The following is a 22,857-nucleotide window of genomic DNA, read 5'->3' as shown; positions in this document are numbered from 1 at the left end:
CACTTTGAGCTTTTTAAAATCCATACTTGTGTTAATATGGTTACATGTCTGTTATTTCACTGAATTTCATAGATTTTGCAAATATTGACACTTTTAATCATATAATATTAAAAAGACCCATTTGATAAGTAACACCAGTGATCAGATCATAAGTGTTTTTTTTTTTAATATATATTTTTAGTTGCAGATGGACACAATACCTTTGTTTTGTTTTATTTTAGTTTTATGTGGTGCTGGGAATCGAACTCAGTGCCTCCCCTGTGCTAGGCGAATGCTCTACCACTGAGCCCCAGCCCCAGCCAAGACATAAGTGTTTGAGCATTGGAAAGCTATCAAACTCATGGTGACAGATGTAAATTTTACAAAATTCTAATTTTCACTCAAAAGCTCAAATTTTATCATTGGCAATAAAGACAAGTTGTTATCCTTCAAGCAATAGCCTCACTTAATTCACTTTCAAGAAAATATCTACCACATACTCATGTCTGAGTAACCATAGTTTATCCTTGCTTCTTTCAGGTAAAAATGTCATTCCATGAGAAAAGCAATTAGTTCAACTCAGAACTCAAAAATTGCACAAGTGCTTTTCCTTGAGGCAATGTTGTATTTCAGAATGAGCATCATTACTTTGGGTATCCATCATATATTATTTAAGATGTATTTGAGAGTTGAGACTTAGTAATAGTACTGTAGGGAGGGTGAGACTAGATCACCAGTGGAGTCAGTATTCTTGTAGCAGTGGCTGTGTCCAGCACAGACATCAGAAACAGCATTCGAGCCAGGTTATTCTACTACCTTGCTTAGTTTCTGCCCAGCTCAAGCTTTAGAGTATGTGGCCTTCCCATCAGTTCTATGATCAGACCAGTAGACTTTCATTGCCCTACCCCCCACCCCCTGCAACAACTCAGTACTGGGGATTGAATCCAGGGGTGCTTTACCACTGAGCTATTTTTTATTTTGATACAAAGTCTTGCTGAATTACTGAGGCTGGTCTCCCAATATGTTATCCCCCTTCTCAGCTTCCTGAATTACTGGGATTATAGGCATGTACCACCACACCTGGGACAGTAAATATCTTTATGCTTAATTTAACAAGGATCAGTTTCTGTTGCTGCAGTCAAGAACCCTGTTGATTCTGTGATTATTAAATTTTGTTGCAAGCCTGCAGCATGTTATAGTGCCACAGATAAGAAAGTGGTCAGTTGCAGTGGCACATGCCTATAATCCGAGTGACCTGGGAGGCTGAGGCTGGAGGATTACAAGTTTGAGATCAGTCTCAGCAATTTAGTGAGGCTGTAAGTAACTTAGCAAGACCCTGTCTCAAAATACAAAGGCCCAGGGCTGTAACTCAATGGTAAAGCACCCTTGGGTTCAATCTCTGGTAAAAAAAAAAAAAAAAAAAAAAAGCGTAAGGAAGTGCTTAAAAAAAAAGAATATATTTTTATGAAATGAAAATAGCATATCATCACAATATAAATGTAGGAACAGATGTGAGAACCCAGGAGTCTTCTATTAAACTAGACATTAAGAAGAGTGCTAAAAAAAAATCAAACAATTCTGAGTATTCCTAGTGTCCAGATCTTGGTTTCAAATACCATTTGAAAAGTGATCTTAGTCTTTAGGTAGGTGCCTCCTGGTTAACCTTTCTGATGATTTGTGGTAATCATTAACATCAGTAATGAGCATTCACTAACCAGTGACTTTCTAACCTACTTTCCAGCCAAACTGAACACATTGCTTCCCCCACCTAAAATCCTCCCAATCTTTTATCTCTGTCTAGAATGTACTTTATATCTCATTTTGTCCAAATCCAAATGAAGACCTAGCCACCATGAAACTGGAGATAACCTTTGCCAAACCACTGATTACATTTCACCTGTTGCACTTAATACTTTCTACCTCACAATAGGGTTATTTATGTATGTGTTATTTCTGCTAATCACCTGTACCTATTTATTTCTGTGTGGTACAAATCTCTGTGATCCACAGCACTTAACCTTGAACAGAAACAAGCACTTAAAAACATTAGATGGATGAATTTATATATACCATATATGTAAGTAACTTCATGGACTGTTAAGATTTGGAGGACTACGTGACCCTGCTCCATGACGTAGTGCCAAGCTGTGGGGCCTCTTTTCTCCTTAATAAGAGAGCTCTGTTTTTTCTACTGCCAGTTATCTCATGTAAGCAGCTACCCTTGCTTTTGCTGTAGCATTGCTATTATTGCTCATCACAAACCAGATAACTAGAAAAACTTGAATTTCATTTATTTAAAACCAAAGACTGTGCTGGGGTTGTGACTCAGTGGTGGAGTGCTTGCCTAGCATGTGTGAGGCACCAGATTCAATTTTCAACACCACATATAAATAAATGAATAAAATAAAGGTCCATCAACAACTAAAAATATATATAAAAATAATAATAAAAAAAACCAAAGACTGTAAGGGCTTAAGGGATTTCCTCTGAGGAAATCTTTCATACATGGCTATAATTTTTACAAAGTTCATTCAACAAATAATTTACCAACCTTTTTATCAATCATTATAGGGGAGAGAAAACAGCCCTCAATAAACTGTTTTAGTGGAAAAAGCATTTTGAATTTGCACTAGAAATATGAGTAGAGCACGGATACCTTTTCTCACTCAAGAGAATATAGTTAATGAGTTAATACAGTTCTAGGTCAGTTCATTTCCCAGAATTTGAACTAGAAAACAAGTTGGCAGTCTAATGATAAAGTCTTCTGACCTTAGCCTGACTTTCTCCCACATGCTTACCAGTAAGTCACTGATGGATTCCTATTTTATAGACTTAATCTGTCCAGTTTCTGAGCCATTCCTGACAGTACAACTAGAGAGATAATGACATTAGTCATGTGGTCAGATCTGGTAACGGGATAAACCTGGGCATGTTTGTGCCCTCCTAGTCTCTGTTGGTAAAATCACAGCAGTGGATCTATGTTCTAGGACTCCTTTGAGTGACTTGGGAGGCTGAGAAAAGATGATCCCAAGTTCAAAACCAGTCTTAGCAACTTAGTCCCTAAGCAACTTATCGAAATGCTGTCTCAAAAAAGCTGGGGATGTGACTCAGTGATTAAGTGCCCTGGGTACCAAAACAAAACAAAAAACCAAAAACCCTACTAGTCTAGAATGGGTAGGAAGCAGTTGCTCCTAAAGACATAGTAAACAGACCAAAAGATGTGTGTGTCTTTTGAAGATAGTAACTGAATGTTGATTTGTGGGGAAATGTTAACAAGTTTCACTTTATTCAGGTTACTTATTGCTGTGTAACAGATCACCTCAAAACTTCATGGCTTAAAACAACAAAAATCATTGTTTCTAAGAATTCTGTGAGTTGACTCGACTCTGAGATGTTTTCTCTCTTGGGGTCTGTCATGTGGACCTTGCTTTGATTTTGCTCTCTGACATTTATTTTCATCTCTATTTCCTCTATTAAGTGTAGAAAAAGTTCTGTTTATTTATTTATTTTTATTTTTATTTTGGTACCAGGGATTGAACCCAAGGGCACTTAACCACTGAGCCACATACCCAGCCCTTTTTTATTTTTTAAAAGACAGGATCTCACTAGGTTGCTTACAGCCTCACTAAGTTGGTGAAGCTGGCTTTGAACTTGTGATCCTCTTGTCTCAGCCTCCTGAGTCATTGGAATTACAGGTGTATACCACCATATCCAGCAGAAAAGTTCTCTTTAGTTATTTTTCTGGTACAGTTGTATCTAGATTAGGGACACTGAATGTTAAGAATTTCTTAGAATGTTAAGTGTTTCCTGTAGGTAGCAACCTGGCAGGGTGGTAGATGATGTTGAGTGTGAATATATTTTTCTTTATAAACTAAGTATATTAATGAAAAGCATGTGGTATGTCAATATATAAAACAAATAGTTTTAAATATAGTGTTAATTGACTTGTTCTACTAAAACAAATGAACTTTCTTTATCTGGCTAAGTAGAACATTAGGAACAAAGTAAATCTATTGAGAAAATAGTCAAATTTTGATTATTCGTGTTAATATAATAGTGGCATGAGTGTATTTTCTTAATTATATTTCATTTTGAAATTAGTAAAACTCTGTTCCTGCAGATAACAAAAATTATACACTTGCTTTGGGTCAGACATTTATCGATTGGTGGGTTGTTTGCCACACCTACTCCAGCAATATAGACTCATATTATATGAAGAAAGCTGAAACTTTTTTCCTTTATTGGAAGGCTTCAACCAGGCAATTGGGGTAAAACTTTTCTCAGCTTGAGCTCTCCTACAGCTTTAGAGTGAACCTTTGACTTTGCTAAAATTACTTGAGAGTTTAACAATGATCTTGATTCCTGGTTCCCTTTTATGAGAGGAGAGAGTAGGGGAAAAAAAATTCCCGTTCTGGAGATTGAACCCAGGTCCTCACTAAATTGCCCAGGTTGACCTTGAACTTGTGATCCTCCTGTCTTAACCTTCCTAAAAGAGTAGTAAGTTTTAATATGTTCCAAACTAGCAGGATTTTTAAAATAGCCGTTCTAGACCCAAAAAGGTTATAAAGTAGCCATTATTTAGATTTTTTTCTGGGAGATGTAGTTTAAACATATATTTGACTGTGAGGCAGAGACCCACCATAAACCAGGTCCAATGGTTTGGATATGGTTTAAGTGTGTTCTGCAAAGATTCAGTGTTGGAAACTTGGTCCCCAGTGTGATGATATTAAGAGGTGGTGAGGCCTTTAAGAGGTGGAGCACGTAGGAGGTCATTACTGGCTCCTCCCTGCTCTCTGGCTTTCTGTCTCCCAGTGTGATCTCTTCTTCCTGCAAACTCCTACCATTGTGATACCTTCCACCATGAGGTGATATAGCTAGGAGGGCTCTGATCAGAACCAGCACCACACTGTTTGAACTTTCAGCCTTGAAAAATGTGAGCTAAATAAACTTTCTTTATAAAATACCTAGCTTCAGATATTTCATGATACTAATGGGAAATCAACTAATACACTAGGTTAAGGTACAAGGGGAATTCATTGCCTTATGAAACACTAAGTCCTGTGGTGACATTAACTTCAGTCATGGCTAGATCCCAGGGTCTTAATATCAGGACATTGTCTTCAGGTACTGCTTTCTTTTGTGTTGACTTCATTCAAAGATAGAAAAAAAAATGGCCATCCTCAGTGCTAGATTTCAATCTCCCCATAGCTTGTGATCCAGGTGAAAACAGATCTCTTTCTTGAGGAGTACCAGCTAAAGTCTCCAGTGCAAACTGTGATTGGCATGGCTTGGGTCACATAGTCATCCCTGAAAGAATCACAGTAATCAATGGGAATGGGTAGCAACTTGTTCAGACCTCCCTGGATCATCTGTCCACTCCTAAACGTAAAGGCTTGGGACAGTCTTATCTTCATTACATGAACTAAGAATGGTTAGGAAGCGATTTCCTTCAAAGCCATAGTAGACAGACCAAAAGATGTGTGTGTTCTTTGGATATAGTATCTGAATGTTGATCTGTGGGAAAATATTAACTTTCACATTATTCAGGGTATTTATCACTGTGTAACATCACCTCATAACTTCATGACTTAAAACAAGAAAAATTATTTATGATCTGTAAGAGTTCTAGGGTTGACTGGATTCGGCAAGGTGTTTCTTGGGGTCTGTCAAATGGTTATAATCAGAGACTGTTCATCTTGAAGGCAAACTTACATAACTGGAGGTTAATTCCAGCTGGGCTTTCTCAAAAGACAGCATGGTGGTGGTTCCAAGAATGAGCCTAAAAGAGGAGGCAAAAATTGTGTCCCCTATTATGGCAGAGCTCACAAGTCACATAGTGTAACTTTTGCTATAGTCAGAGACTATGCTTGACTTTAGGAGAACAGACACATATCCCATATCTGTCTGTCTGTCTGTCTGTCCCTCCTCAGGTGGTGTTGCAATACTGGGGATTGAACCCTTAGATCTCCCATCTCTCCATGAGAATAGCATCAATGTCACATTGTAAGAAAGTATACAGAATGGGAGATCTTAATGTTACCAGTTGTCTTGGCAAATAGAATCTACTACACATGTTGCCTTATATCAGATGACTAGTTTTTGTAAAAAAACATGAAATATAAATTAAGCTATGCCAGTTCTTGGGTGGTTGTCCTTATGCTGAGCGGATCATTTTGTTGCCTAGTATATCATATAGTATCACTTTTTAGCTCTCGGGCATTTGTTCTCCCTTCATTGCTTTCTGTATTCTAGATAGTGAATTATATTGACCTCTTGATGCATATAGTTTTATTAGGTGGATAAGTCAGTAACCAGCCTACAGATGTAAAAACAGAAAGGCCCTTCCTCCTTTCTCCCCCAGCACAATTGGGTGGGGGTGGTGGTCTATAAGTTCACCCTGTAAGAGCTCTCCCTGGAACTTTGAATCTTGAACAGATGATGTCATTACCAAAAGAACTGTTGGAGGCCATTTATTACAGGGATAGTACTTAGAGGAGATTCTTCCTATGGGACTGTTGTTACTGTGGGTTTTGCTTTCTAGTCTTTCAAAGTTCCTTTGGCTGCTTTTCATTTCTGATTCTTCAGCCTCCTCTAACTAAATATTTGAGTCCTTAGAGAGTCTTCTAATTATCATTCAGGAAAGCTAGAGTTGGGTTTGATTGGTTATAAGCCTTAACTGACCTACTATCATAGCTACATCTAGCTGTATTTTATACCTAAATAGATTTATTTCATTATTATGTGTGATATTGCCAGAAAGCTTAATTGAAAAAGTATGTTATGATAACATTTTTTAATGATTTTTTTGTTATTAATGATTTTCATTAAAGCAATTTTTCCTAACTTACAACAGTGGGCCTCTTAACACTAAGTGCTATCTTAGAATCAAAAGAATTAAGACTTTTTTTTGGAGGTACTGGGGTTGTGGCTCAGTGGTGGAGTGCTTGCTTAACATGTGAGGCACTGGGTTCAATCCTCAACACCACATATAAATAAATGAATAAAAAAAGGTCTATCAAGATCTAAAAGAGTATATGTATATATATATATATATATATATAAAAATGAGGGATAAAATTTTAAAAATTCTTTTTGGTTTTGTCTTCTTTCTTGGAATTGAGATTTCTTATTCACTGAATGGCTATGGAATGGAGTGGGAGATTGAGAATGTAACATATATTATGTAAAATATAATTTACTAATGGACTGCAGCATCTATTGATCCATATGGGATTTATTCTTAAATAGCACCAAGTATGCATAGCAGATACTGTTGGGCTCTAACCAGATACCAGTTCTGTGCACTCCTGCAGCTTCTCTGAACTTTTGCCTCTAATGGCTTACATCTGTGACTCTTTCAGGGCCTGCCTTTGGTAACCGGCATCACTTATTCTAACAGCCCAGAGAGCCAGAGTACCTGGCAGTTTACATCCCTCTGAGAAGTCTCTACGCTGTTGACTGACTGGTGCAGGGCTATGAAAGACCAGTTCCTGCCAGGCGTGGTGGTGCACACCTGTAATCCCAGCAGCCCAGGAGGCTGAGGCAGGAGGATTGTGAGTTCAAAGCCAGCTCAGCAACTCAGACCCTGTCTCTAAATAAAATACAAAAAAAGAGCTGGGGATGTGATTCAGTGGTTAAGAACCCCTGAGTTCAATCCCTGGCACAAAAAAAAAAAAAAAAAAAAAAAAATCAGTTCCTTTACCTTGAGTTTGCTCAAACTCAGGCATTTTTAATATTCCAGAGCTCCCCTGTTGGATCAGGCTAAAGCTAGGTTTCATCTGAAATTGCACCCTTGGCTGCTATTTCTTCCCCTCTTGGTCCTCCCTCCCAGTTTCTTCTGGGAGCACCTCCTTGATATCACTTGGACTCAAATCTTTCTCTCACAGTCCATTTCTGGGGAGTCTAAACTAAAACAGCATGAATCTTGAGTTTTCTTCATATTCATAGTCTTTGGAATCACTTTTGGGAACATTATAATACACTGCTGTTTCCAAGTCATTCTTGGAATATTGACTTTTGGCACTTTGGGATGGCCAAAACATATATTAAAAATACCACTAGTGCATTACCGCCTTTTTAATTTGGTTTAACTCATGGCTCCCTTTTATGCTGGTGTTACTAGATGTTAAATAGCTTATCTTAAAAGTCAGTCATTGCAGTCACAGAAATAGATTACCCCTCTCACTATGCATGAACCCTTATTGCTCCATTCAGAAAAATTGGTCAGTTTTTATTGTCTAATTGCATTGCCTGGTATGTTTTACAATAGCTGTTTATTTCAGTATTGCATCATGAGAAGCTTTCTATCCTGAAATGGTTTCAATAATAAAAGATTAATCTTTTCCATAACATTTGAAAGATATTTTCATATGGAGTACTGGCGTCGTGGCTCAGTGGTGGAGCTCTTGATTAGCATGTATGAGGCCCTGGGTTTGATCCCAAGCTCCACCACAAAAAGCGGGGGTGGATTGTCATTTAGAAATATTTGTTACTGATGCTTTTTTTTTTGGGGGGGGTGGTCATCATTGACAGCTTTTTCTAATTGTTGGAGTTGTTACAGTCTGTTTAGTTTCTTTTTCTTTTTTTTTTTTTTAACCACAAGCATATGTAGTTCGCTGAGTGCACATTAAAGAATCAGTAGTTCTGCAAAGTTTATTAAGACAAAACACCAGGCCTAATTTATTCTCCCTGTTTCCTGCTTTTGGTGGTAGTGGTGGTTGTTTTTTCCTACATGATTATCACTTTCAACTCTTAGCTAATTCTTTGGGTATTACATATGTATATATTAAATAATATGCATGGAGTTAATTCTTAATTTTTTTACTTTAGGCAGTAATTATTGACTGCTCCTTGGTTACAGGTGAGACTTCTGTTCTTCAAAAATTTGATTTCTCCTTTTCTGACAGTTTTTCTGTATGCATTTTAAGTACATCCTTCATTCCCCCATCTTTCCAAGATAGAGATTTTACTGATCAGCAGTTCTCAAAGTATGGACCAGGGACCCTTGTCTTACCCACACCCAGACTTTTTCAAGGGGTCTGTAAGGTCATAACTTTTCATAATAATATGATAACTTACTTTTTTAAACAGGGTATGGTGCAGTTTTCCAGAGGCCATGTGATATGTGATATTACAAATCTGACTGCAGAAGCTAATATAAGAATCCAGTTGTTTTGTTAATGCAGAAATGCAAAACCATGCCATTCATTTTTTAAGAAAATTGTTATTTTTTATAAAATGTTGACATGTAATTTTTTAAAAAAATTATTGTTATTTCACTTTATTGAGCACTTATTAGGGTACCAGGGTAATTGTTCATTATTTAAAATAAGTAAACAAATTTTAAAAATTACTTCTCTGTTGAGTTTTGTCATTGTTTTTTATAAATTCACTCTATTAGCACAACCCATGGCAGAATAGTAGTCAGAGCTTAATAAAAGACTAGTTGAAGATTTTTATATTGCCTGCATATCTGTTAAGTATAAAATCAACTCTTCTGTCCTTTTCTTGTTTTGATTCCTTCACTTCTGGAACAGTCACCTCTTACCCAGTAAAACTAGGCATTTCCAAAGTCACCTGCACATTAAATATATGTGGAGGAGACCTAGTTTTCAGAGGGATGTCATAGTGCATGTTTGTCATTTGCAGCTGCCCAGAATCTTTTGAAAACCTTTCATTTGAGGTTACATTTGGATAGCCTGCAAATTTTGAGTCCCTCAAAATTTAGTCTGCCTCCTAAGGTAGAATTATAGTTAACTGCAGTGCAGATATAAGAACTACATTCCCTTGGTTTTGTGTATCTGAGCAGATTGGGATGCAGATGTGAGCAATGGACAGTATTGTGCATTTAGAACTACTCTGTCCAAAACTGTAACCATTTACATTAATTAAAATTAAAGGAAACAAAAACTTCAGCGCCTCAGTCACACTAGCTACATTCAAGAGCCAGTAGCCATGTGACTAGTATATAGGATAACACATCATCACAGAAAGTTCTGTTGGACCGTTCTGGTCTAAAAGGCAACAGTGGCAGGTACTCTTCTGAGCAGAGTTCATGGAAAGCATTAGGTGACAGAATGGACAGTGGCAATAGTGCTTTCTCTAGAATGGTTTCTGGATGTCACTGGGTATTCCTTTCTGGCTTTGGGGCATCCAAGTGTAGTTTTCGTGCCTTCCTAGAGGTTTTGTGATTGTCCTAATATCTACTCACAAATCTCTTTCTGTTTAAATTAGCTTAAGTGGACTTGATTGTAATTTAATTGAGAATTACGATTTATACTGAGATGCTTTCTGACACACTATTGGAGAGAGGGACAGTTGAATAATATAATTGGTGAATTTTTTGGCTCTAATTAGCTTAATTAGCTTTGATCTTGGTGAAACTGATTTTCATTGCCAATCTAAAGTGATCATAAGTTGAATGATTATATTGAGATGAAAATAGACGACCATTAAAGAAAAATTAGTTTGGAGTATCTCCAAAAGGATAATTGTATACAGAAGTAATGTAGAATACAGGTGTCTTTCGAGTTTTGATCATCTCTTGTTACTGTTCAGAACTTCAGAGCCCCTGGAGAAGAGAAATCTTGAGTCTTCCTTATTGCCCTACCCTGAAGATGGCCAGCTAACAAGTCTAGCTGGGAGTCCCAGGCAGCCCGAGAGTATTATTTTGAGAAGAGCCTGGAGGAATACTTGTTGATCTTAAGAATTATAATGGAGGTTTTAGCATAGAGTCGATGAAAAGTTAGAAGATTATATACACTAACCATCTTCCAATATTATTTAAATCTCTGTCTTCGTTGGGGTCATTTTAGCTACCTCAGTAGACTCTTCTTCAGAGGTCTCTGGGCCTTTGGAAAATTTTCTCAAAATGGTGCTTCTTGAACCACAATTTCTTTGCTATTTATACTTTTTCTATAGAAAGTAGGGATTGAATATTTTAGCAAATGACCTTTTGTGGAAAAGGGTGGTGGTTTCTTTTTATACTCAAGATTTAATTGACATTTTAAAAGTAAGCTATTTTTTTTCTCATAACTTCTGCTGCTTGTTGCAAAAGAAAAGCTTTGGAGAGAATATTACATCCTTTTTTAAATTAAAATGTTGGGTTGAAATGCTATTTAGTTGAGAAGTAGGAAATCTTACCTGGCAGGGTTGTTTTGAAGATTAGAAATAGTGTAAATAAAAAGTACTTAGCATAATAACTGCAAGAATGTAGAGGACTTGAGAGTAACTGTACTATATTTTATTATTACTGCCACCACTACCTCCATTACTGCCACCCAAGACTGCTGCTGCAACCTCGCCAACTCGGTTCTCTCTGAGAGGAGAGAAAGCAGTAAGCTGAATGTCTGCTGCTGCCTTTCTAATAGGACCCAAGTTTACATGGTCTCTAGTTCTTAGTGCAACTCTGGGGCTTGTACAGCTTCTGCAACAACTCCCTGTTTAGTTTATTTAACTCCTCAAACCAGGATGATTTTACTACAACATGCTCATTTTTTGGAATTTGGCACTTAGTAGTATGAGCTTACTTTTGAAGGCAGAGGCTCGCAGACCTGTGAGCAGTAATTACATTTTGTTTAATCTCCCAAAATCTTGAGCTGTGAGTTGGGTGGGGGTCCAGGATGATGTGTGCCATTGCCCACCACTGTTGGCTCTTTGCTCTCAGCAGGAAATCTTGGCAAAGCAAGTAAGTTATGTGGCAGTGACTGCCTCCCATACCTGATAGTAAAGATCAGACATCCTCATTTGGAAAGTATGTTTAGGTGATATATTCTATTGTTGGAAAGTCATCAAAGGTTTTAAAAAATGAAGTAAAAAAATATGACCAACATGTGGCTACTGCTGATAACATTATTCCAATATTTATTTACAGGCATAATGCCAGCAAAATGCCAACAAAATGGCATAGTATTCTCAGTTGCCATAATAAACCCTTGGTTTTGGTGAATTTTGAGTTTTCCATTTCATTTTTATTTCCCAGGATCCTGAACAACTTTGGCCTGAGCAAGTGGTTGAGCCTGGTAAGCTGCTTGGCATCCATGTTGATATCTACTTGTAGCAATTTTTGTGAAATGCCAAAGTAGTATATGTGAATTTGGAGATTTGCAAAAATCTAAGGGTAATAGCTTTAGAATGTCAGGATCTAAGCCAGGTACTGTGGTGCATGCCTATGATCCCAGCAATTCCAGAGTCTGAGGCAGGAGGATCACAAGTTCAACGCCAATCTCAGACTCTCAGCAACAAGAGAGACCCTCTCTCAAAAAAAGAAATGTTCTGGGAATATAGCTTAGTGATTAAATACCCTGGGTTCAATCACCAGTACCCCCCTCCAAAAGTTAATCTTACATGTATATATTTATATTTTAAAAACCACATAATTCTATAAGGCTTATAGTTATTTTTTTAAATAACTGCCTTTTTTAACACATCTCTAACCCACCTCCCATGTGAATTTGTCTCCCCTTAAACTCCCAATATCCCATGTGATATTGTAAATCTTGTCCACAAATGAACCACTTAGTATGCTACAACTAAACCACCTCTAATTTTTCTTGGGGCTAATCATTGGCTCATTTAAAATTTTTCTTTTCTTTAATAACATAGTTTTTACACTTTGATGAAACTGCTAAATACTTAGTATTCTCAGCCACATCAGGTGATCTATTTATTCCTTTTTTTTTTTTTTTTTTTTTAACCTCCTTAGAGATTTTCTTCTTGGCTACTCCATCTTCTTCTAGACTCCAGTCTGAACTGGTTGCTCTTGGCCCACTGCCTAGTTGTCATCTCGAGCTTTATTATCATCTAGAATTCTCTTTTCATGTCTTCTGTGGTGGATCTTCTGTTTCCTATATTGTTCATGTTTTCTTTTCCTGATTTATTCTCTATTTCACATCCTTTGGAAGCTTCTTGAGACGGAACATGAAGGAGGTAAACCTTTCAGTTATTGCTTGTCTGAAAATGCCTTGGTTTACTCTCATAATTGATTGTTTGGCAGGATGTGGAATTCTAAATTTGAAATAATTTTCTTGGAGAATTTTGAAGGAACTATCTTCTAGTTTTCATTGTTGCTTTGGAAAAGCCTAAATGTTAGTTTTATTCCGGATTCTTTGTCACCTGTCACTCCCCCATCCTGCCCCCAACTCAGGATCTTTACTCTCAGGTGTTGTAAAATGTCACTGTCTGGAAGTGTAGGGATTTGTTTTCTCATTCATATCATTGAGCACTTAGGGGCTCTTTTAATCTTCATAAGCAAATTCTTCAGTTCTTAAATTTGTTTTGATGTTTCATAAATTATTTCTCTCCTTGGTTTTCTGTTTTTTGTCTTCCTTATAATCAGAGCTGGACATCATTAATTAATCCTTTTTTAAAAATTCATTCACTTAATTTCTTTCTTCTTTGTTTTGTTTATAAGAGTGCCTCCTATTTTTTTTTTGTACCAGGAATTGAACTCAGGGGGCACTGGACCACTGAGTCACATCCCCAGCCCTATTTTGTATTTTATTTAGAGATAGGGTCTCACTTAGTGCCTCGCTTTTCCTGAGGCTGGCTTTGAATTCACAATTCTCCTGCCTCAGCCTCCCCATCTGCTGGGATTACAGGAGTGTGTCACTTCGCCCAGCTTGAGAGTTCCTCAATCATTCTCTTCCTGCGCTTCTACTAACTTTTGTAAAAAACTGAAGTAAAGTCCGTGGAAATGCACCATGAAGCTCTGAGTGAAGCTCTTCATGGAGATAATGTGGGCTTAAATATCAAGAACGTGTCTGTCCAAGATGTTTGTCGTGGCAGTGTTGCTGGTGACAACAAAAACAACCCACCAATGGAAACAGCTGGTTTCACTGCTCAGGTGATTATCCTGAACCATGCAGGCCAAATCAGTGCTCGATGTGCCCCTGTACTGGATTGTCACACAGCTCACATTGCTTGCAAGTTCGCTGAGCTGAAGAAAAGATTGATCGCCGTTCCTGTAAGAAGCCCGAAGATGGTCCCAAATTCTTGAAGTCTGGTGATGCTGCCATCGCTGATATGTTTCCAGGAAAGCCCATGTGTGTTGAGAACTTCTCACTATCCTCCTCTGGGTGGTTTTGCTGTTCGTGAAATGAGGCAGAAGGTTGCTGTGGACAAGAACACTACTGGAGCTGGCAAGGTCACCAGTTCTGCCCAGAAAGCTCAGAGGCTAAATGAATATTACCCGTAACATCTGCCACCCCAGTCTTAATCAGTGGTGGAAGAACAGTCTTGAATTGTTTGTGTTAATCGGCCATTTAAGTTTAATAGTAAGACTGGTAATGACAACAATGCATTGTAAAACCTTCAGAAGGAAAGAAGAATGTCTTGTGGACCATTTTGTTTGTGTGTATCCGTTTTAAGTTATTAGTTTTTAAAATCAGTACTTTTTAATGGAAACAACTTGACCAAAAATCTGTCACAGAATTTTGAGACCCATTAAAACAAAAGTTTAATGAGAAACCTGTGTCTTCTTTTCGTCAACATGAACTTCTATACAAATGTTAGGCAAGAGTTCCTCACCCTATTTCTGGTGTTGAGAATGTTTACTTCATGAGTATAATTTAAGTTTTCTGGTTAGGAATTTTAGTTTGGAAGGAAAACTGGGAGGGATCTTGTCTCAAGCACCTAGTAGATATCTGGGAGGGCTGTATTGATTACAACACTTGGTTAGGGTAGAGAAATAACTTTGTAATTTAGAGGGCCAAATCCTGTAACATTAAAGGCTGTTACTTCTGAAAAAAAAACTTTTTACACTGGGCCTGGTGGTACATGCCTGTAATCCCAGTGGCTCAGGAAGATGAGGCAGGAGGATTACACAAACACACAATTTTTTTGCTACTTTTAATTTCTTCTTTTAAAAAAGTAAAAAACATTATTTCATGGATGTGCTGTTTTTTCTCTCTATTGATGTTAATTACATGTGTTCCCCCCCCCCCTTAGGTTTTTTTTCTTTATTTTTTATTTTTTTAGTTGTAGATGGACATGTACTTTTATTTTATTCATTTATTTATGTGTGGTGCTGAGGGTCGAATCCAGTGCCTCAAACATGCTAGGCAAGTGCTCTACCACTGAGCCGCACCCCCAGCCCCTAGTTTTCTTTTCTTTGCTTTTTCCTGCATTGCTTCTGTTTCTTCCAAATGTTTCCCTGACCCCATCCATTTGCTGCTTTGTCTTTTGTATTAGAAGTTTTTTCTTCCAGTTTATGTTGTTCCTGAATGTTCACATTTAAGAGTGAAGCACTGACTGTGGTTGGAAGCTGAGTGGGGACAGGTGGGTCTCACCATATGGAAACTAAATGGGTCCTACCTGTTGTATTGAAGGGGCTTCCCAAATATCAGATTATCCGGGCTCTGTGCTTCTAGGCTGCAAGTGACTGAGCAGCTAGCTGAAGGGGTCGGAGGGTATCCCATCATTTATATGCAAACTTAAAGCTTCAGCTTTCATTGTAGTGTCTGATCCAGCCTCAGTGGTCACCTAGTGTCCTGAGTACAGGTTCAGTTCCTCAAGCCCTGCAGGCCACCACTGCCAGAGGCAGGAACCCCTCCTTTGTCTTTGTCATTCCCCTGTCATAGCACTTGTAATTCTTTATTAGAGTTGCCTGTTTACTAGTCTGTTTCCCTTGAGGAACTGAGTCTGATCATCTTATCTGTAGTAACCTGGGTGCATTAGCTATTCAGTCTCCATATTTGTATCCTGAGGCTTAGCCATGTTCAGCCTAACTCCATCCCAGAAGCCACAGATTGAGTCTCTGGAGAGGGCTCCTTTAGCTGTAGAGCCTGTGACCAGAGTGCCTCTTTGGAGTTACTGACCCTGTTTTTTTTAACTACATAATGAGAGATTATCCCAAGTCAAGGGTAGAGACTTTGAATCATCAGTCACAAAGTTTCTAGGACATGTAGTAGTTTCTCAGATAAGAATAAGAAGCTCTTTCTTCTAATGACTCCAGAAGGTAAAATTGTACAGACATTTAAATATTTCCAGACACAGCTTTGGAAAGCTGTAATATCATTAAAGATATATTGATATTTAAAGTAGTCAAAACAGTTTAATGCAAACTCTATACTTCAAAATGGACTCTGAAAATTTTACATTGGATCAAGATTATTCATCTTATTTTCCTTTCCCATTTTTTTTTAAGTTGATGTATAGTTTATTGGGCTTTCTTGAGTTATAATACATATATATAAAATAGCTTGTTAACAAGTATACAACTCACATATTTTAGTACATTTTTTAGTTGTATACCATGAGTGTAATTAGGACATTTAGAATTAGAACCTTGCCATGCCCACCCCCAAATCCCTCTTTCCATTTGTATTCATTCCTTAATCCTATCCCCAGAGGAGCATTCATCTACTCTGTCTCTGTAGATTTACCTTTTCTATGCCCATGGTAGTTTTCTTCCTTTTTTTTTTTTTTTAAATTGAATAGACTTTCAGCCTGGCCTCCTGTCTTCATCTCACCTCTGGGACCTGAGCCACTTGTTTCTGAGCCTTCAGGGAGAGGGATTTATATACGTCAGGTTGTTTTATCCACTGCCAATTTAAAAGTTGGTGTTTTGAGTATGCAAAGTCAGCACTCATCCACCTGCTCTTCAGCTTCCAAAATGCCATTGATTTTTCTGGGGTTTATGCCTTTAAGACAATAACAGAACCAAAAATTAGAGTGTCCTTTTTTTGGTACCAGGGATTGAACCCAGGACACTTAACCACTGAGCCATATCCCCGGTCCTTTTTTATATTTTGTTTAGAGACAGGTCTCACTGAGTTGCTTAGGGCATCACTATGTTGCTGAGGCTGGCTTTGAACTTGGAATCCTCCTACCTCAGCCCAAGCCACTGGGATTACAGGTGTGCACCACCAGAACTGGCTGTAGTGTCTTTTTAATGGTGTTTCAGGAATGGGATGGGGAAAGTACATGTATGCAGTTCACTACCATCTAGAACCAGAAATCTTCCACTCTAATATTGCTTTGCCCTTTTTGTTTACTTAAGGTTGTGGAGACTGGAATCTCTTGGCATTCATTTGCTACTCCCAGGGAATGCAGAATGCTAACAACTTGTGTGAGATCAATATGCCTTCACACACACGTTCGTCTTTGGTAACTCAGGCCCTTGGTATTCTTAGTGGGTCATAGGAAGAATTACAGGGAGCTTGTAAGGAGCCCACGTGTGTGCACAAATTGGCATCTGCTCCTTATCTGACTAATTCTTAGTTTGTGTGCCCATTATTGGAGACATCACAGGATTTTAACAGGTGCAGGCTTAGCCATCCACACCTTTCTTTTGGTCTCGCCCTTTGAGTTCTGGCTTTGTCTTAAGTTTCTCTAAGTCGTAACGCTTTTCTATCGTTGCTTTTCCTATAGGATCATGGATTTTCCTGGCCACTTTGAGCAGATCTTCCAGCAGCTGAACTACCAGAGACTTCATGGCCAGCTGTGTGATTGTGTCATTGTCGTGGGGAATAGACATTTTAAAGCCCACCGCTCTGTGCTGGCAGCATGCAGCACGCATTTTCGAGCTCTGTTCTCAGTGGCAGAGGGAGATCAGACCATGAACATGATCCAGCTGGATAGCGAAGTAGTGACAGCGGAGGCCTTTGCTGCGCTGATTGACATGATGTATACCTCCACCCTCATGCTGGGGGAGAGCAATGTTATGGATGTCTTATTGGCAGCTTCTCACCTGCATTTGAACTCTGTTGTTAAGGCATGTAAACATTACCTAACAACAAGGACGCTGCCCATGTCTCCCCCCAGTGAGCGCGTTCAGGAGCAGAGTGCCCGCATGCAGCGCTCTTTTATGTTGCAGCAGCTGGGACTAAGCATCGTGAGCTCAGCCCTCAATTCCAGCCAGAGCGGTGAGGAGCAGCCAGCCCCCATGAGCTCATCCATGCGCAGTAACCTGGACCAGCGGACACCCTTTCCCATGCGACGCCTTCATAAGCGCAAGCAGTCTGCAGAGGAGCGGGCCAGACAGCGCCTGCGACCCTCCATGGATGAGTCTGCCATTTCAGATGTCACCCCAGAGAATGGGCCTTCAGGGGTTCATTCTCGAGAGGAGTTCTTTTCACCAGATTCTCTGAAAATTGTGGATAATCCTAAAGCTGATGGAATGACTGACAACCAGGAAGACAGCACTATGATGTTTGACCAGACTTTTGGTGCTCAAGAAGATGCCCAAGTGCCCAGCCAATCTGACAACAGTGCTGGTAACATGGCACAGTTGTCCATGGCCTCTCGTGCAACTCAGGTGGAGACTACTTTTGAGCAGGAAGCTGCAACTGAGAAAAGTGGCTTCCAGTGTGAGAATCCTGAGGTTGGCCTTGGTGAGAAGGAGCACATGAGGGTGGTGGTGAAATCTGAGCCCCTGAGCTCACCTGAGCCTCAGGATGAAGTGAGCGATGTGACCTCTCAAGCAGAAGGCAGTGAGTCTGTGGAAGTGGAAGGGGTTGTGGTCAGTGCAGAGAAGATAGACCTCAGCCCTGAAAGCAGTGATCGGAGTTTTTCAGATCCCCAGTCTAGCACGGACAGGGTAGGTGACATCCACATTTTGGAAGTTACAAATAACCTAGAACATAAGTCCACTTTCAGTATTTCAAATTTTCTCAACAAGAGCAGAGGAAGTAACTTCAGTGCAAATCAAAACAATGATGATAACATTCCGAACACCACTAGTGACTGCAGGTTAGAGGGTGAGGCCCCTTACTTGTTAAGTCCAGAGGCTGGGCCTGCGGGCGGGCCCTCCTCTGCCCCGGGCTCCCATGTAGAGAACCCATTCAGCGAGCCTGCAGACTCCCACTTCGTCAGGCCCATGCAGGAGGTGATGGGCCTACCCTGCGTGCAGACTTCAGGCTACCAAGGAGAACAGTTTGGGATGGATTTTTCCAGGTCTGGTTTGGGCCTCCACTCCTCCTTCTCCAGGGTAATGATGGGTTCTCCACGAGGAGGAGCCAGTAACTTTCCATACTACCGCCGCATAGCTCCCAAAATGCCAGTTGTGACTTCCGTCAGGAGCTCACAAATCCCAGAAAACTCTGCCAGTTCCCAGCTAATGATGAATGGGACCACATCCTCATTTGAAAATGGCCATCCCTCCCAGCCTGGCCCCCCACAGTTGACCAGGGCTTCTGCTGATGTCCTGTCAAAGTGCAAGAAGGCCTTATCAGAACACAATGTCTTAGTTGTAGAGGGAGCTCGCAAGTATGCCTGCAAAATCTGCTGCAAAACTTTTCTGACATTGACTGATTGCAAGAAGCACATCCGTGTTCACACAGGTGAAAAGCCTTATGCCTGCCTGAAGTGTGGCAAGAGGTTTAGTCAGTCCAGTCACCTGTATAAACATTCCAAGACTACCTGCCTGCGCTGGCAGAGCAGCAATCTTCCCAGCACTTTGCTCTGACTATTTGTCCTCGGGAGACAGCGTGGCCAGTTGTGGGACTAAAACTGAAATTGGTTTTGGTGGGTGGTTAATGCCATTGGGTTTGAGGGCTTCCACTGCCCAGTGGCTCTTGCAATTTTCAGTGACTAGTAAGTGGACGACTATTACGTGTAGCACTTGTGCTGCAGCATTTCCAAGTGAAATGCACATCTGGGGAGAGGGATGTGATCCCTGGAACCAAGTTCTTCCTTAGGGTTGAGTGACATAGTCATAAAGTAGTTTGTAATTGATGTTAAAAGTGGCACATTTAAAAATTAAAAATTGAAGTGCAAAAAAATTTTTTAGCAATTTTTGTAAAGCTCTGTGAAGCATTTAATTACATATCCTATATGTAACGGGAATATTGTATCCCTGTACAGTGATGCAAAGTACACTTATGTGTAACCGGTGGCACCTTGGTGCCTGTCTGAAAGGAGGGCCCTTGAGGACATGCCTGTCTGCCAGAAATGCTTTAAAGTGTATCCTGAACTAGTCCTAGGCCTCAGAAAGTACTGTATTTTTTATTTTTGTCTGATTTGCAGTCACAGACACTGCACTTTGGTGCTGACACTGGGTCCAGGGCAAGCATTCTCTTAGACTAATAGGTGTATATACTTTTGAATACATCTCTGTTGGATAGATGTTTTAAAAGTTGCTGGTTTTAAAGACAAAGTTGTAAACAGAGTCTGTACTTATATGGAGTGACAAGTAAGGTATTGTTTCTGTATGTGCGGTTTTAGCAGTATTCTAACCAACTCGTATTACCGATGTTACAGTTCATGTTTGAAAGTCAGGAAAGAGCTAGTGTTTGTCTTTGTTCTGATGATGTGGAGTCATGTTTTGTGGGGTTTTTATGGTGCATTTATCTTTTGCTCCATCCAGACCTCGAAGGCCAGTCCAGTCTGAAGCATCCCACCCACAGACAAGCCTCTTCTCTGCTTCCTTTCTTCCTGTACCCTATGGCATCTCTCCCAGGCCTAGATTACTGTTTTCAGTTACAAACTAACCAAAAATAATGCCACCCCTCCATGGGTTTTATTACTGTTATATACTATACTTTAAAAGTATAGACCCTAAACTTTTAGTTTGCTCACCCAGCCGAATACTGAGTGTTGTTTAAAATCCAAATGAGGTAATGTTCATGGATCAATATTTTCCAGGCTCTGAAAGAGAGTTAGGTGGTCCATAGCACAGAAGTCACCTAGGAGCATTCAGAACTGTTGGGAATAGTATTTGGGTCACTGCCCAGGGCCTTTCTGGGCCCTCTTGCCTCACTTGCCCAGCTTCACCTTGCTGTCCTCTGACACATGCTATCAGGGCTGTTGGTGGCACCTGTGTCAGGCCACATCCCGGCTCACATACAACCAGGGGAAACAGCATGGGTTCATGCATCTCTGTAGAACTCACTTCAGTTCATGCATGACCATGAGTTCATTTTATTTTTTTATATGGCTTTCTCAGAGATACTAAACCATTTGTGCATACTTCAGAAAAATTATTCAGTTCTTACATTTAGAAAACGAAGTATTTGTGTGGAGCCTAAAACAAAACTGAGCGTGTCTTCTCCTCTTAATCTAGTGTGTGCAGTTTCAAACCTATGGAGAAACCCATAATGTTCACAGAGGGCTTGGCATCTCCTGGGAACTGATTCCCAGGGAGGAAAGCCCAAAGGGAAACCTGTGACTTTTCCTTTTGAGCAGACATGGGAGAGAGACCATTGGAGGATATGGGGTCATCTGTGAAATCCAGTTGTGTGTGTGGCTCATTGTCAGCAGTCCTGATCGAACAAGGTGCAAGGGGCTCTACAGCCGCCACCACCATGTGACGTAGGACCCACGTCCTGTGAGGAGTCAGGTGGGTCAGCATGGAGAGCAGGAGGCCCAGCCTAGGCCTAGGGCAAGGAGCCAGTGTCATAGGCAGAAGAGTGTGGCCCTCCTCACCTTCCATCTTAGGTGCTGCCAGGAGCCCACCTCCTTGCCCCTGCTCGCGCTCAAGTGTACTCCGCTTTGGGGCCTGCCTCTGACACTCCTGGCGCCTTGCCTCTCCCACTGCTGGATGGAACCTGGAATCTCATCTACCTCTTAATTTCTACGTGTGAGAAGCAAGATTGCAGGCCAGTGTCCTTGGACAATGCAGTAGCACTTAAAAACTAATTCCAAGGTTCCCTGAAAACCAGTCCCTGGGTTCCTATGGTCTAGAGTTTGTACCTGGATTATCTGGTGTTGGGGACCTGAGTTTTGATTGGTTAGCCTTAATCACAGCCTGGCATAATCATGTAGAATCTCTTCTGGTGATCACATCAAGTTCATCAGGGCGCCCATGTCAGTGGTGCTATGCTGGTCAAAATTTGAGATTTTGAAATAAAAAATTTGTCATATTTATGCCTCTAATTATGTGTTCTTTTTCTTTGCTTAGGTTCTTAAGGTTGAAAGAAAATAAGGAAATAGTAGTTCTTTCTCTGTTAGACCTGCTTTAACTGGTACTTTTAAAAACGGAGCCCCCTAGATAATAATGTTGTCAATAACTGGTCATTCTGCTCAAATGTTTCCTTCTGCTTTCCCCAGCCCTTCATGTCTTTGAGCTGTGGACTTGGGTAAGCTTCCATTCTCAGTCCACCGCTTATTCTTCAGGGCCAGCTCAACCTTGGACTTTGCTCTGTACCTGCCTCCCAAGTTTAAAGCCAGTTTGGCTTGGCTGGTAGAAGAGCTGGAAGCTGATTCAGCACCTAGGAGAGCTTTGGCAACAGCCATTGTGTCCTGGCCTTAGGAAAGAGTGAGTAAAGGGTGATCAAAAAGGAACATCTAGCCAGGCACAGTAGTGCAAGCCTAAAATACCAGTGACTTGGGAGGCTGAGGCAGGAGGATCACAAGTCCAAAGCCAGCGTCAGCAATTTAGTGAGGCCCTTAAGAAACTCAGCAAGACCCTGCCTCAAACTAAAAGGGGGGAGAGGTGGGGATGTGGCTCAATGGTTAAGTGCCTCTGGGTTAAAGTCCCTGCTACACTAAAAGGAAAAGAACATCTAGCCAGGCTCCCATGGCACACACCTATAATCCCAGCAACTCAGGAGACTGAGGCAGAAGGATCTCAAGTTTAGGGCCAGCCTGGGCAACTTAGTATAAGACCCTATCTCAAAAAGGGCCTGGGATGTTGCTTAGTGGTAGAGCACCCCTGGGTTCAATCCCCAGTACCAAAACAATAACAAATTCTACCTGAGGAGGCGGGCAAAGGACAAGATGCACAAAGGAGCAAAGTGTAGGTGCAGAAACATTTTGGAATTGGGAAACTCACCAGCCTCCAATTAACTAAGAAGAGAAGAATGTGACCAGCCTAGTCCTTTCTTCTAATTTACTCTCCTTTGCTCTATGTTCTCTTTCATTTCCCAGATGGCCTAGGTATCAGGTTCAGGTGCCATGGTTAAATGGACTGTGCTTGGTGATGGATAAGAGAAGGAAGTC

The 22,857-nt window shown here is 40.3% G+C and overlaps 1 protein-coding gene across 2 annotated transcripts in view; it reads left to right on the top strand.

Annotated features, from left to right (window-relative positions):
* Positions 1-21,777, top strand: part of ZBTB5 (zinc finger and BTB domain containing 5) — a 30,127-nt gene extending 8,350 nt beyond the window's left edge. The window contains exons 2-3 of one of the 2 annotated variants that reach the window (XM_079113530.1): positions 11,960-11,999; positions 17,350-21,777. In XM_079113530.1, the coding sequence (XP_078969656.1) occupies positions 17,354-19,384 (2,031 nt within the window). In that variant the 5' untranslated portion in view covers positions 11,960-11,999; positions 17,350-17,353 and the 3' untranslated portion in view covers positions 19,385-21,777. The remainder of the gene's footprint in view (positions 1-11,959; positions 12,000-17,349) is intronic. The other variant, XM_079113529.1, reaches the window with a different exon arrangement.
* Positions 21,778-22,857: the final 1,080 nt, after the last annotated feature.

This window comes from Sciurus vulgaris (assembly GCF_902686455.1).
Source record: "Sciurus vulgaris genome assembly, chromosome: 15".
Taxonomy (NCBI): domain Eukaryota; kingdom Metazoa; phylum Chordata; class Mammalia; order Rodentia; family Sciuridae; genus Sciurus; species Sciurus vulgaris.
The sequence above is the reverse complement of the archived record's forward strand: the minus strand, read 5'-3'. Positions and strand labels throughout refer to the sequence as shown.